The sequence below is a fragment of the Xenopus laevis genome, chromosome 6S, assembly GCF_017654675.1.
Source record: "Xenopus laevis strain J_2021 chromosome 6S, Xenopus_laevis_v10.1, whole genome shotgun sequence".
NCBI classification, from domain to species: Eukaryota; Metazoa; Chordata; class Amphibia; order Anura; family Pipidae; genus Xenopus; species Xenopus laevis.
Window position 1 is genome coordinate 61,329,278 of NC_054382.1, and position 14,473 is coordinate 61,343,750.

The window sequence follows — 14,473 nt, forward strand, 5'->3', positions numbered from 1 at the left end:
ACGTTTTGGACATTATGAGTACCTCGTTATGCCATTCGGCTTATGCAACGCTCCCGCTACTTTTCAGCATTTTGTTAATGATATTTTCAGAGACTTTTTGGATCAATTTTTGATTGTTTATCTAGACGATATCCTAATTTTTTCTTCCTCCGAACAGGACCATGAGATTCAATTAGGAAAGGTTTTTAACCGTTTGCGAACTCATCGTTTGTATGCTAAATTGGAGAAGTGTGAATTTTGCAAATCTTCAGTGGAGTTCTTGGGGTTTGTAATCTCATCTGATGGAGTCTGCATGGACAAGAAGAAGGTGTCCGCTATTCTTGATTGGCCTGTTCCTTCTTCCCGGAAAGCAGTACAAAGTTTCGTCGGATTTGCTAATTTCTATAGAAAATTTATTAAGGACTTTTCTAAAATGATTGCTCCTATCACAGATTTAACTAGTTCCACTAAACATTTTCAGTGGACTACACAAGCACAAGAGGCGTTCGATCAATTGAAACATCTTTTCACATCTGCTGCTGTCTTAAAACATCCTAATCCTGTACTGCCATACATTTTGGAAGTTGATGCTTCAGAAACTGCAATTGGTGCTATTTTATCTCGGAGGACCGGCAATAACAACGCTCTTCATCCTGTGGCTTCTCCTTGTCGGAAAAGAATTATGACGTTTCTGACCGGGAACTCTTGGCCATTAAGTCAGCGTTTGAAGAATGGCGTCATTTGTTGGAAGGAGCTTTGCATCCGATCATTATTTTTTCAGACCATAAAAATTTGGAATATTTACGGACCGCCAAACGTCTTAAGCCAAGACAAGCCAGGTGGGCATTTTTTTTTCTCGTTTTAATTTCCATATAACTTATAGGCCTGGCTCTAAGAACAAGAAATCTGATGTCCTTTCACGGTTACACAGTCAGGAAGAGGATCCTTTTCCTCCGGATGCGATACTATGTCCTCAGAATTTCTTTCTTTTGCAGAGTGAACTCTTGTCAAAGATCAAGGAGGTGTCCTCTTCTTTATCTCCACACGGGGATTTACAAGTTTGTGACGGGTTATTTTTTTTGAAAGATAAAGTCTTCATTCCGGAAGCTCTTCGTTTGGAGACTCTAAAGTTACTTCATAATCACCCGTTGGCGGGTCATATGGGATATGTCAAGACTTTGGATCTTGCTCAGAGATTTTTCTTCTGGCCTCACATGGCTAAGGACTGCAAAGATTATGTATCCTCTTGTGAGACATGTGCTCGGTTTAAGGATTCACGTGTTAAGCCTCTGGGTCCTTTACCAGTGCCTACTCGATTGTAGGGTTCCATCTCTGTTGATTTCATTGTAGAGCTTCCTCCCTCGCAAGGTTACAATACAATTTTTGTAATTGTGGATCGACTCTCCAAGATGGCACATTTTGTTCCCCTCTCCGGAGTGCCTTCTGCATCTTCTACTGCTGAGGTGTTTATTAGAGAAATTGTCAGGCTCCATGGAGTTCCAGACGAGATTGTGTCGGATCGGGGAGTGCAGTTTACTTCCAAATTTTGGAGAGCATTGTGCAAGGCTCTAAAGATCAAGTTGGCCTTTTCCACGGCTTTTCATCCACAATCCAATGGGCAGACAGAGAGGACTAACCAGACGTTGGAACAATACCTCCGTTGTTTCTCGTCCTTCCTTCAGGACAATTGGAGTGAACTTTTACCATTGGCAGAGTTTTCCTACAATAATGCTCTTCATTCCTCCACCAAGCAAACTCCTTTTTTCGCCAACTATGGGTTCCATCCTCACGTGCTTCCTAACCTTCCTAAGGGAATAGAGGTGCCAGCAGTACAAGAGAGACTTTCTTTTCTTCTTGATAATACTCTGAGAATTCAACAAGCGATGTCTCAAGCACAGAACAATTTTAAAGTTTTTGCTGATCGCAAGAGGAGGAAGGGTTCTGAGTGGTTGTCTACTCGGCACATCAAACTTCTGTGTCCTTCTAAGAAGTTGGGTCAACGATTTTTGGGTCCTTTCTCTATTATTCAATGCGTGAACGAGGTAACTTTCAAACTCAAATTACCAGCTACTTACAGAATTCATCCTGTTTTCCATGTAGCCTTGTTAAAACCGGTGGTGAAGAACACTTTTTCGGGAAGAAATCACAATCCTCCAGCTCCGGTGTCTATTGAAGGTGTAGAGGAATTTGAAGTGGAGGCTGTTTTGGACTCTAGATTCCGGCGAGGTCGGCTTCAATATTTGATCCAGTGGAAAGGTTTTCCTCCAGAAGAAAATTCCTGGGAACCCGTGAGTAATTTACATGCTCCTCAACTTATTGAGTTGTTTCATAAGTCTCATCCTGACAGGCCGGCTCCCACATGCACCCGGAGGTTGCATATTGAGGGGGGGGGGCAATGTCAGGTCCCAACAGGTCAGGCTCAGGTTGAACCGACGTCTCCTCTGGCCAGTGTCCCCACGGCGGCGCCTGTTACTAGTGCGGGCGCATGTTCTAATGCGCGCGCGTTTTAGCGCGGGCTGCGCGCGCGTCCAGACGCAGGCGCGCGTTTTGACACAAGCGCGCATTCACACGCGCGCGTCCAGACGCAGGCGCGCGTTCTGACGCAGGCGCACGTTCTGACGCAAACATGCGTCCTGGGGTTAAAAGGTCACTCAGGCCTAGGCTCAATGCGAGGTGATCGTCTCTACTGACACTAAGCGTATTACTACTGATGATTATTCTGATTACGACTACGGCTTGTTCCTGACTATTCTTCTGATTATCCCTGGATTCCTGTGTTTGTTATTCCTGATCTCGACCTTTGCTTACCTGACTACTCTGCTGGATTTCCCTCAATTTGCACCTGTTTCTTGATCGTTCTCTGTGTATGACCCGGCCTGTTCCTGACTTAGTTTCTTCAACTGCAGATAAGTGCTGAGTCCTTATTACGAACTGTTATTCTGTGGGCTCACTTAGCACTCCTGCTATTCCTTATCTGGGACCGTCCTGTACCAACTTTCAGGGCGCAACTCAGTGGGAAGCGTAGGGGAGGCTCATACCTTCAGACTCGCCTTGATACTTGACACCTGATAGCGGAAACCCACTGGAATAATGAGGATTTATGTGGCTGTCTTCCATCAAGGCCTGTCTAAAAGATCAAGATGATGATCTCCCTGAACAGTTGGAGGACCTAATTGCTCTCGCCATCGAGGTTGGTACCCACCTTAGGGAACATCAAGAAGATAAAGATTGTGGCAAGGGATTCCAGCCTATTCTGGCAACGTGGTTCCAAAGGCCTCTTTCAGAGCCCTACCTCAGTCCACTACCAGTCTCTGAAAAACCTATGCACATTGAGAGGGCAAACATCTCTGAGCACGAGAAAATCTGGAGACCCACTGCTGGGTTGTATATGTACTGTGGTGGTGGCGCATTTTGCCAATAATCGCCCTCTAAAGCAGGACAACTCAAATTTCTAGGACTTATCTGAGCAACATTGAACCCTCTCCCCACAAGAACTCTAGCTGGCATCTACAACCCTTCCTTGACTCAGGTGCTGCCAAAATTTCATAGACTCTGCCTTTGCCAAGCATCTTGGTATTCCCCAGTTTCTTATGTATACTCCCTTGCATGGCCTGGCAGTTGATTATAGACCATTGAAATCATCTCGGAGACAACCAGGGAATCCCCTTTAACAGTCGGAACTCTGCATAAGAAAAAATTATCATTCCTCATTATTAACGGCCCTTCAGCTAGCATACAGTACCATGGCTTCATCTGTATAACTCACTCATTTCAGCACTTTCTGCTTACTTTAAGCATTATCATCGGGTGGCCATTTCCTCCACTGATCTCCATTTCATGCCATCTGTCTACAGGGAATTCTCAGATATCTTTTGCAAAAAGTCTGATAAGTCCCTTCCTCCTCACAGCTCCTATGACTGTCCCATAGATCTTTCTGGGACCATGCCCCCTAGAGGTCATACATATTTTCTATCTCCAGCTAAAAACTTCTGCAATGAAGAAGTATATCCAAGATATTCAGCATGGATTCATACAGCTATCCACCTCTCCTGCTGGGGCTGAATTCTTCTTTGTGGAGAAGAAGGTCTCCATAAGATCACAGTGAGGAACCACTACGCCCTACCCCATTTCTGAATTTTTCAGTCATCTAAGAGGGGCTAGGGTCTTCACTAAATTAGTACTCTGTGGGGCCTATAATCTGACCTGTATACATGAAGAAGACGAATGGAAGACGTCCTTTAACACCAGGGATGGGCATAATACCTGGTATTGCCATTCGGCCTCTGCAATGCCCCTCTGTCTTCAAGAATTTGTTAACATCTTCATAGACCATTTGGGACAATCTGTAGTCGTTATCTTCCCCAAGGACTTGATCAGTCATAGAGCCCCGGCATGAGAAGTACACTTGACTGAGTGGAAATTCTTTTTACGCTAAATTGGAGAAGAGTGTCTTTGAAGTTCCAGGATTCCCTTTCTTGCTATATTATCTCTGAAGAGGGATTTAATATTGGACCCTGCCAAAGTCTCAGCAATTCAGGATTGGCCCCTTCGTACATGCACCAAGGCCATGCCAAGATTTATCGGCTTTGCTAATTACTTCAAACCTTTACCCATACCCTCTCGACCTTGGACTCAGTCATGGACTTTGTCGAGCTACCAGCGTAACACGGTATTTTGGGTTGTTATTGATCACTTTAGTAAGATGGTACACTTCATTTCTCTGGAGAAGCTCCCTTCAGAGGTGCGACGCTCCCAACTATTTAACCAATACATTTTCCTTCTACGTGGATTTCCAGCAGAGAGAGTTTCTGATAGAGGTTCCCAGTTCGTGTCCTGACAATTTTTGTGCAAAACTCTATTACTATTACTATACATTACTCTCTAATTTTCCTCGGCTTACCATGCTTAAGCCAATGCTTACCAATGCTGCTGAACGAGTAAACCAAACCATTGAACAATTCTTAAGAAGTCGTGTCTCTCTGCCAAAATGACAGGTCCAACTTTCTCCGGTGGGTGGCATTCACTCATAGCAATGCCTCTCATCCCTCCACCCTTTCTGGAAGGAGGTATGAGAGGCATACCACCCCAAGCTTTCTTTCCAGACCTTCTCCTATTGGATGTTTCTGCTACAATGACCATGTGGCCCACATGTCTGCAATTTGGAGCTCCACCAAAGCAAATTTTGAAAAAAAGTGCCTTGGCACATAAGGGCTATGCTGACAGGAAACATAAATCCCTCCTCAATACTCTGGGGGGGGGTTGGCTCTCCACCAAGAATGTTTATACAGCTATCCACCTCTCCTGCTGGGGCTGAATTCTTCTTTGTGGAGAAGAAGGTCTCAATATTTACCTCAAGATTCCTTCTCCCAAGTTATGCCATAGATTTATTGGTACTTTCCCTATTCTTGAACTTGTCAATCCTTTTTTGGCTTTTTGATTACAACTGCCTTCTGAGATGCGGATTCCTAATGTGTTTCTCATGTTAAACCCACTACTTGTAACCGTTTTTCTTCCATTTAAAGTAATTCTCATATGTTGTGCTTTCTGTTTTTTTCAAGGGGTAAAACTCCAGCTCAGGCTGAACTCTGTTATCTAAATAAAGCCAAATGGTTAGAAATGTATGGGGTCGATATGCATTTAGTGAAGGTAAGAATGTTTTGATAATATACAATTAAGTTGTTGCAGTTAACTGTTGTTGTTATTTAAAGTTTAAAGAAGTAATTTGCTATTATGTTATAACTTTTCATCACTAAGTTTATGGATTTTGTCTAAAGTTCTACTCAAGTTTGTCAAGTGTAAATTTAAAAAACATACCATTTACTAAAAACACAAGGATGATAGAGAAGTGTGGTGAATTTTGCCTTGAGGTAAAATTATTAATGTATTTTTCCCATACAACTGTAGTGGGGAAAATGCTGTAGAAAAAGTATGCCATAAAGAAATTATGTAATATTAGCATGGAGGAGCTGCAAAAGTAATTGCTCTATTTTTGTAAGGGAACTTCTCCTGCATGAAGATAGTGATAGATTCTTTTGGCAAATATTTATTCTTGTTCTACTGTTGAATTGCCCAATATTCACAATTTCGCCCTGGAACAATTTTACATGGGAAAAAATATGAATGTTCACCAATACAAAGTTCATTTTCACTCTCCTTTTAATAAACTGGTTATGTGGAAAATTTGCGTTTTTGGTTAAAATACTCTAGATTCTAAAGCATAATGTGCCTTTAGTTTTATTTGTGACAATTCTTTGTTGTTTTCTCAAATTTTGTATATTAATATTGTTATAAAGGCAATATGTACAATGGTCTGTGTCTCTAAGTAAATTATGATAAAAGGCATATGATAATGTTAATGTTAGGCCCTGTGCAAACTCAAAGTTAAATCTATTTTAAATTAGATCCTATATATATTTTACTCATGTTCCATTGGTTGTTATTTTCAGAACATTTGTTCTAGGATGTTGGGAGCTGAGGTTTACAAAAGCAGGAGGTTTGTGGTTTTCCATACCATCATAAAACCCAGTCAAATAGAAAAATAACATTTGGCCAGCAGACCGGCTGGTATAAACTAATTCAGAGTCTCTTTCCATTTTCCTATGAGTGCATGCTTTCCTGCAGAGCTTAATTTCACTTGCAGTTTTCCTGCACTACAACAAATACACTTTCACCAAAGTCAAAAGCCTTTAGAGTAACCCCCATATGTAATATAAGGCTCTAAGTTTGCCTAGGAGTAGTTACCAATAGCATCCAATAAAATGTTTGTTTTAAACAGGTGACCAGTAAATCAATATATGGCCACTTGCAGAGTAAGCTTTGGGCCTTCATTTATTATATATATATAGACTTGAGTAAATATATATTGTTTTTAAGAATTTTTTTTGTTTTTTAAGAATTTCTGCAGAAGTTTCAGCAATGCAGTGTACACGTTAGAGCTGGTTGTCATTATAGAATTAAGCGTTAATCAAATGCTGAATTAATTCTCACAGTTGCTTCATTTTTCTCAAAAGTTTGTTTTCAGCAGTAATTGTTCTGCATCTTTGAACACCATCTTTAATGCTATTTAGCAAAGTATTTTGTTTTGTTTCATTGTCACCTTTGCAAAAAAGCAGGAGTTAAGCTTTTCATCTCTACAGAGTATCTAAGTGTGTAGGTGGTAAAAGAATTTTGACCACAATAGTCCTATTAATGATTCACCATGCAAATAAAAAACTGGGTTTTAGAAAGAATTTAATGCATTTCTAAATTGGCATGCTTGTGTGCACCTGTGTCTTTTATCAAGAAAAATGCCCCTGTAAAACTGCATGAAAGGATTTCAAAAATGGGTGTTATAATCACTTAATTTACTGTATTACAAAGCATTATTGAAGTATGGCATGTTTATTCCTAGGGCAGAGATGGATGTGACTATGCACTTGGACTGACGCCAACAGGGATCTTAATCTATGAAGGCTCCACTAAAATAGGTTTATTCTTCTGGTAATCCACCCTTTTTCTACAAGTCTGGATAGTATTTCCATCTAAAACTATATTTTATGCACTACTATCTAACATAGTGCATGTTGGGCAATCATGTATTATGCTTGTTTGACAGTTTTAATACATAAATAAGTGCACGTGTGCATACATGTTTGCCTAATGGGAATTCTGTTGCTATAAATGTTTTTAAAATGTTGCTGAAATTAATGCCGAAAAGCAGGAAGTACAATATTTTTAGTTATAAAGGCAATAAGGCAGACAGGTGAGGCAAATGAGCCACATACATAGCAGTACAAACCCACCAAACATCTTAAATGTGATTAAAAGCTCCACTCCCACATTTAGAAAACATATAATTAAACACAGAGTAAACCATGTTAAGCATTCTACCTGTGTGCTGGAGTTTTTTTAAAGGAACAGTTCAGTGTACTGTAAATACATAGTATGTACAAAATAAAAAAAAAAATCAAATATAGTTAGTTAGCAAAGCATGTAATCTATAGAGTCTGGCATGACTGGATGACTAACACAACAGCCAGAACACTTCTTCCTGCTTTTCAGCTTTATAACTCTTAATTAGTCAGAGACTTTAAGAGTCAAGTCACTGATTGGTTAGTGCCTGGAAACCAAGAGAGCTGCAAAGCAGGAAGTAGTGTTCTTTTTCAGGTCAAATGAGAGAGAGACCCTTTGTGTGCCCTAAGAATAGGATTCTTTGTGCAATCATCAAAATAATCAGATGTCAGTGAGCAGTTTAGGGCAGAGAGTTGCCTCTGCTGCATTCTATCTGTGTTTTTTTCTGCAGGCGGATCATCTCTGTAACACAGCTCTGTATATCTACACTAAAAATTGCAGCTTCTGTCTGAGTGCAGGTACACAGAAAGGAGCAAAGCAGAGATCGGACAGAAAACCAGGAATTTTCAGGCCCATCCCTGCTTTGCCCCATGTACCTACACTAAGCTGAAGCAGTGTTCCCTCTAATTCCTTCTTGGCTAACGCACACCACAATTTGTTGTATGCGTTGGCCTCAAAATGAGATTTGGAAGAGAGCAGATCTGCTTCTTCCTACCTGTAAAAAAATAAATCAATAAAATGTCACTGCATAGAATCCAATGCTATGTGTGCCTTTGCCCTTGATGTATTTTTTTTTTTGCATTTTTTTAGACTCTCGAGAAAATTTGTATTTCCTAATTATTATTCATCATTTCTAGGCCCAAGATAACCAAAATGGACTTTAAGAAAAGCAAGTTAACACTTGAAGTAGTAGAAGATGATGAGCAGGTATGCAAATTGCACAGATTTATATGTTTATTTTCATTAAAGGGGTTGTTCACCTTTAATTTTTATATAGAGCGTTCTGTTCAAGAACTGGTCTTTATTTCTTCTTACAGGTATTGGTGTTTTTTGCTTTTAGTTCAACAGCTATCTAGTTTGAAATTTCAGCAGTTGTTAGGGTACAAATCACTCTTGCAACCAGGTAGTGGCAGGCCCGGATTTATGGAAAGGCCACCTAGGCCCGGGCCTAGGGCGGCAGGATTTTAGGGGGCGGCATGCTACCCAACAACACCCACACTGGGGATGCACTGGAGATACGATCATTTTTTAAAATTACTACGCGCCAATCCCCATTGATAAAGAAAATTTGCACGAATAATGAGAGGGGCGCCTAGGGGGCGCCCACTATGTAAATCCGGCCCTGGGTAGTGGTTTTAATGGCAGAGGGCCTGAATAGAAAGATAAGTAACAAAAGTAAAAGTAAAATTGAAGCCTCACAAAAAGTTTGTGACCTCACCTACCACCCCCCCCATTTGTAACCTAGAAAGAGCCAGAAGAGAAAACAAACAATTCTATAGCTATAAAAAAAATGTTTAAATGAAGACTAGTTGGAAAGTTAGTAAGAATTGGCTATGCTATCGCATATTAAAGGTGAACTACCTCTTATTACAAAAGCAATCCTTTCTAAAAATGTACCTATTTTTAATCCAGGGTAGAGAACAGGAGCATACTTTTGTTTTCCGCTTGGACAGCTCCAAAGCCTGTAAACATTTGTGGAAATGTGCGGTAGAGCATCATGCTTTCTTCAGACTCCGAACACCAGTGAATAATAAACCCAGTCGATCAGACTTTATAAGGCTTGGATCACGATTCCGATTCAGGTACAAAACAAAGTATATGGTATGGGGACAATCTATTAAAAGTTGTTGTCATACTAGACCAACAATTTTGTGGAAAAGTCCAGCTTTTATTTCAGCTTGTGTGTGTGATTTAACAGCAATTTTTTTGTGAAATTCGGTGTGATTTTTGATGTATGTGCTATATGGGATATATTTTAAAATTGTGTTCTTGTGTTTTTTTACTTTATTGTATAAAAATGTACAAGATAAGGGGATAATGGAAATAGTCATTATTAAACTGAGGAGGAGCTCTCCTACAAAACAAACTATTTGACAGTATGCCAGAGTAAGAATCCAGAGTTTTTGTCTCCAATATCTCCATATATCTTTTTGAATTAATAACTTTGCAAGAACATTATACAATAAGGAAGGATTTAAAATCCATTAGCTAATCCCTGTTAAGAATTTTCACCTGCCCTCACTCAGCATGTTAATTAAGTTGCTATAAAAGCGCTATACTTTCATTTTCATTATTCTAGCAGCAATGGACCATATAAAGCTTATTAGTTGCTATTGCGTACTGCTTTGTGTTAAAGGGGATTTAAAGACACAAAAATCCAATTTTTACTTTCTTTAATAAAAAAGAAACTGATCTCTAGTACTTTAATAAAACAATTTGTAACATTTTGAAATCCCCCCCCACCCTTCTTTGTACTTGCTCTGATTGCTGCGGATAAGAAAGTTTAGACGGTCTCTAGCTCTCTGCAGGAAACCATTTTGAACTAATTTCGAACTACAGGAAAGCATGTGCAGGGAATTTTATTATCTCTTTACATCCCCTTTAATATACAGTGCTAAACAGGCCCGAACTGGCAATCTGTTAATTCCGGCAATTGCCCGTTGTGCCGCTGCCTGTGCAGTGTAAATGGGCCGCACCATAGCAAAATCTCCTCCCTCACCAAACGATCCCCTGTGTGCGTAGTAACAGTAGTAGTAAGTAGTAAGCAGATCACTTTCTTCTGTCTGAAGAGCCTGTCCCAAGGGCCATGCCTGTTTTATTTTTTTTATTTCTGTCCGGGACTGCTCAGCTTCAGCAGGGGGGTGGGGTTTGCAGTGGAGAGGAGCGACTGGGAGAATGAGCGTACCTTATGTCCCCTGTGTGCCCTCAGCTATGGGACAAATGTCAGCCAATTGCAGGCAGGGAAAAAGGCGCCCATATATGATTGCTTTGTCCAGTACTGAACAGGCAGGATGGATGGCAGATGCTGGTGCTGCAGATTCATCCTCTTCACCCCCCCCCCACACTATCAGTGCAGAAAGAATGCTGGCCAAGTAAGGATACAAATCATTTTTATTACACTGCATTGTGATTTTTAACCCTTTCCTTGTGCCAAATCTGGGGGTATTTAATCATGGAATTCTCGCTGTGTTCATCCAGCTTTTAGTTCTGGGGTATTATACATAGAATTGCAACTGTTTCTTTTGGGTTTTAATAAGTTAAATTGCATCTGTGTCTTTTTTTTTTTTTTTTTTTTTTTTTTATTTCAATAATTTTTATTGAGGAAATCGTGCATAATAACAAATCCGTCAGCATTGTTACAGTCATCACATAGACACAGGCAGCATTGAAAACATCTCTGACGCTAACAGTGAAGTGGCTAATCCAATTGTAACTACAAGCATAGTATATGACATTAAGCTGAACATGTGTCAAGTCCAAATAATACAAGGAATAGACATTACACGTTTCCCTTTTATACATATAATTCAAAAGGAAAAAGAAGAACTGTAAAGTACAGAACAAAAGAAAAGAGAAGGAAGCAGAGCAAAAAAAAAAAAAAAAAAAAAAGGGGGGATACTAGTGAAGAAAAAGAAAGGATAAAATAAAGAATAAATAAAGAAAATAAAATAAAGCTAAATTCCACTGCCTTATCAACCTGGGCCGTTGTAAGCAAAGACTAATTTTCCATTATCCGCCCTCCGAAAATCATGGCGACCCGTCCTCAATAGGCTAGTGCTGACCGATTAAACCCGGTTGGGTAGCGGTAGGCGATCCAGGGGTCCCAAACCTTCGCGAATTGTTCCTGTTTGTCTAAAACTATACACGTCAACTTTTCCATAATAAATACTCCATCTATCCTGGTTTTCACATCAGAAAATCTGTGTCTTTTTTTAAAAATAAATGTTTAGTGGGCATGGTCAGATAGTCACCTCACATTTCAGAAGGAATAGCCCCCTAAGTTTGCTCATAGTCTGTACAGAGAGATCCCATAAAACTATGGCAGCATAGGTATTCCCTGTACTAAGCACAATTCAGCAGGAACAGTCCCCTAAGTTTGCTCATAGTCTGTACAGAGAGATCCCATAAAACTATGGCATCATAGCTATTCCCCTGTACTAAGCACAATTCAACAGGAACAGCCCCTAAGTTTGCTCGTTTGGGACCTGTTGTTCCTGTAATGCTCGAGACCTGGGGTTTTCCAGAAAACAGATCTTTCCAAAATTTGGGTCTTCATAGTCTACTAGAAAATCATGTAAACATTAAATAAACCCAATAATCTGATTTTGCTCCCAATAAAGACTAATTATATCTTAGTTTGGCTCAAGTATAAGGTTCTGTTTTATTATTACAGAGAAAATGAAATCAATTTTAAACATTTGGATTGTTTGAGTATAATGGAGTCTATGGGAGATGGCATTTCCATAATTTGGTGCTTTCTGGATAATGGGTTTCCAGATAACCAATCCCATACCCGAAGTGGGCTTCTTTGATTTATTTTGCCAGGGCTGCTTTTTTCTCCCAGTCCGGCCCTGGTGCTAAAATTGTTAAGCCTTGTGGTCCTGGTAACATATGTTCTGTAGTATAAGAAACAGGATTGTAGGCTATTCTGAAGGTGGGGAAGAGAGTAATTAGTATATGCCTCAGTACATATGACTTTGAAGTAAATGAGATTTAGTCTAAATATTTGGAAAGGGTTTTTTACAGTGAGAGCTGTGGAATTCTCTTTCTGAATCTGTCGTACGGGCTGATAAATTAGATAGCTTTAAGAAGGGGTTGGGTGGGTTTTTAGCAATTGAGGGAATACAGGGTTATGGAAGATGCTCTTAGTAAAAGTTTATCCAGTGACTGGTCCTATTGCCATCTTGGAGTCGGGAAGGATTTGGTGCGGCTTTTGGGGTTTCATCTGAATTAGCTAGCAGTTAGGCAGGTTTTATATAGACATACACTATTAAAGGTTAAACTTGAAGTGTCTTTTCTCAACCCAAATTACAATGCATGTTAATAATATGTTCTCTGTGGGCTTCTGTACAATATTTGGTCTGGTACAGCCTCTTAAAACATCCATTTACCTTATTAATATCACCTCTCCTGCAACCCCTTAAGCACTCATGAAATGATCATTAATATTTGTTATTGTAGGAAAATGCTTAAGGCATGGTTAATGCAACTATTATGGGATTGTGTGCTTTCAGTTTACCTCATAAACTTTTCCCCGTCAGCATTAATGGCCTGAAGTCCAGTCTTGGCTGTAAAGGAGAAAGCATGTGTTTTCCAGAAGGCCAGAGAAGAATGATGTAAAATTGGGGGGAAATGGTATAAAATCAGGACCATGTATTATGCATAATGTGTATGTGGCACCATAAAAACACTACAGTATGTAAAATGAGGGAAAACGTAAAATTGATGTTTCACTGTATTAAGAATACGCATTGCAAATTCGTTTCTCTAGATTACACCATTCCTGCTGAATTAAAATGGAACTTTCTTTCAAGAAATCTGTATGTCCCCAAATCTATAAAATATGCCTGAGGGATGACTTTTAAAGGGTATCATGTTGGTTATATGGTGTATCCAGTGGTATATATACATGCAGATTAAGCCACTAGTGGGCACCTTATTTTCCCACTGCCATTTCATTAAATGCATTTAAACTGAACTGTATGATATATAGTGAAAGTAATAATAGTTTCATAAATATATTATTACATTGTCCCTCAAGAAGATACAAGAAAATGCTTTTGACAGTTCTGTAAACCTAAAGTCATAAAGAGAAGGTTTGGCATTTATATATTTACCAGACAAAACACAAATCATTTTAATGATTTGACAACAAGCTTCACAATACAAATCTGAATTTCTCTCCAGTGTTGATAATACAGTAGATCAGTAGCTCACAACAAATTGTCCTTACTCGACACAGCAAGAAAATAATTTCCTTTTTGAATTAAAGGAGGCACAATGGCAGCCTGCTAAGTATACAAAAGATCTATGCATTAGTTCATAAAAGGCCCTGTTTTCAAGAAGTATACTATTTTGTTTTCGGTATGCTGCAAGCAATGACAAACAGAAATTACCTTGGATTGTATTTATTGGAGAAAGTAATGTGTAGAGCAAATTCCATTTGTACTGTACTGTTAATAAAAAAAAAGGAGGGGACTGTCCTAGACAATTTATTAGGAAAATGGAACTATAACAAAATCTCTTTGTAGGATCATACTCATGATTGCAATGAATAATTTTTTCCCAAAGAGCACGCAGTTCTTTTTAACAGTTTGTATTTATATATTGGTTTATTTATCTGTATTGGTTACCAAACAACCCTGTTGCATATATTTAAATTACTCCAGGTATGATAGAAAAATCAGAAAGGTTCATCTGGAAAACACCAAACCCCAAAGCATTCTGGATTAAACATCCTATTGTATTGTAAAATAACATATAACTAAAATAACATTTGAGGAGTGATACAGATAGAAAACCTTGTGGTGCTAGGGACCTATTTGCCTTCAACCCTTACCCAACTGTAATAAAATAAAACTGTAATAAAAAAGGAAACTAAAGAGTGCTGGGTTTTTCTATAAATCTATTTATTTATACTAATCACACATTAAAAGGGTGGCTG

At 39.2% G+C, this 14,473-nt stretch overlaps 1 protein-coding gene across 2 annotated transcripts in view; it reads left to right on the top strand.

The window, feature by feature from the left end:
- Nucleotides 1-14,473, top strand: part of epb41l4b.S (erythrocyte membrane protein band 4.1 like 4B S homeolog) — a 156,423-nt gene that overhangs the window by 108,338 nt on the left and 33,612 nt on the right. For both annotated transcript variants that reach the window (XR_005962239.1, XM_018269392.2), the window contains exons 8-11: nt 5,538-5,625; nt 7,370-7,458; nt 8,667-8,736; nt 9,442-9,611. Coding sequence is in view for 1 of the 2 variants with exons in the window: in XM_018269392.2 (XP_018124881.1) it covers nt 5,538-5,625; nt 7,370-7,458; nt 8,667-8,736; nt 9,442-9,611 (417 nt within the window). In the remaining variant the exon portion in view is untranslated. The remainder of the gene's footprint in view (nt 1-5,537; nt 5,626-7,369; nt 7,459-8,666; nt 8,737-9,441; nt 9,612-14,473) is intronic.